Raw genomic sequence first — 968 nt, forward strand, 5'->3', positions numbered from 1 at the left:
GAAAACGCGAGGTGCCTACAGGTGCCTACAAGTGGGCTTAAAAACAAGGGGGGATATCCCCCACTGATTAGTGCTGATCGTGCTTGGATGCAGGTCATCGCGTCAACCGCAATACACAATGAAACGGATAAACAAAACAAAAGAAATCAAGTCTGGTGTTTATCGTCATGGGTACTGTTACCATGGTGATAAAATGTGACAGCTACCTTAATTTAAGCATATTACGCAGAGAATGATGGGAAGTGTTTAGGCCTGGCTGCGCAGGGTGGCGCGAAAACGACAAGAAAGAAATAGACCACAAAGTGGGGGACGATGTTTCTTTAGTGATAAATTTTAACAGATGCCTTGTTGTTTTAAAGGAAAACCGAGATGCCTGACGAAGAAAGAGTGAGAACAAAACGGTCAGTTTGTATAGATTTATATTTTCATTTCAGATCTCGTGTCTAGGCTGTCGTGACATGAAATTTCAAGCCTGTTTATATTTGTGTTTTTCTTTATACACGTAGACGTAAACTTGACTCAATAATCACCAAACTTCACCATGCAACTCCTCCAGGAAGGGAAAATCTTGAAGAAGAAACAAAACCGGTAAAATGCTCGCTTTGTTGTCGCCCTTTGATTTAATGATTTCACCTTGTGCTCACTTATATGTAACTCTTGTGACAGCGATTGTTTCCTACGTTAACCCTGTCATATTAACCGGTATATTTGCATACAAAGTTCACGATCATAGTGTTACTTCATGGTTGCTTTGGCAGTATACTTTACCCTTACTTTGCATTACAGATATTCGCTTTATAATTGAAATTAGTGCATTTTAATTTGTTTGTGTGAAAAGGTTGATCAATTCTCCAACGGTTCGATCTGTGTGCTATGGGTAGTGCCATGCTATTTTTGTCAAAATTCAAAACACTAAAATACATCTTTGCATCAATGAAGACCACAAAATAATGCTCTAATTTTGTTTC

The 968-nt window shown here is 38.7% G+C and overlaps 1 protein-coding gene across 2 annotated transcripts in view; it reads left to right on the top strand.

Moving 5' to 3' along the window:
• Positions 1 to 262: 262 nt before the first annotated feature.
• LOC138000489 (transcriptional regulator ATRX homolog) overlaps positions 263 to 968 on the top strand; it is a 44,253-nt gene continuing 43,547 nt past the window's right edge. The window contains exons 1-2 of one of the 2 annotated variants that reach the window (XR_011123138.1): positions 263 to 401; positions 507 to 588. Coding sequence is in view for 1 of the 2 variants with exons in the window: in XM_068846944.1 (XP_068703045.1) it covers positions 370 to 401; positions 507 to 588 (114 nt within the window). In the remaining variant the exon portion in view is untranslated. The remainder of the gene's footprint in view (positions 402 to 506; positions 589 to 968) is intronic. The other variant, XM_068846944.1, reaches the window with a different exon arrangement.

This window comes from Montipora foliosa, chromosome 4, assembly GCF_036669935.1.
Source record: "Montipora foliosa isolate CH-2021 chromosome 4, ASM3666993v2, whole genome shotgun sequence".
Taxonomy (NCBI): domain Eukaryota; kingdom Metazoa; phylum Cnidaria; class Anthozoa; order Scleractinia; family Acroporidae; genus Montipora; species Montipora foliosa.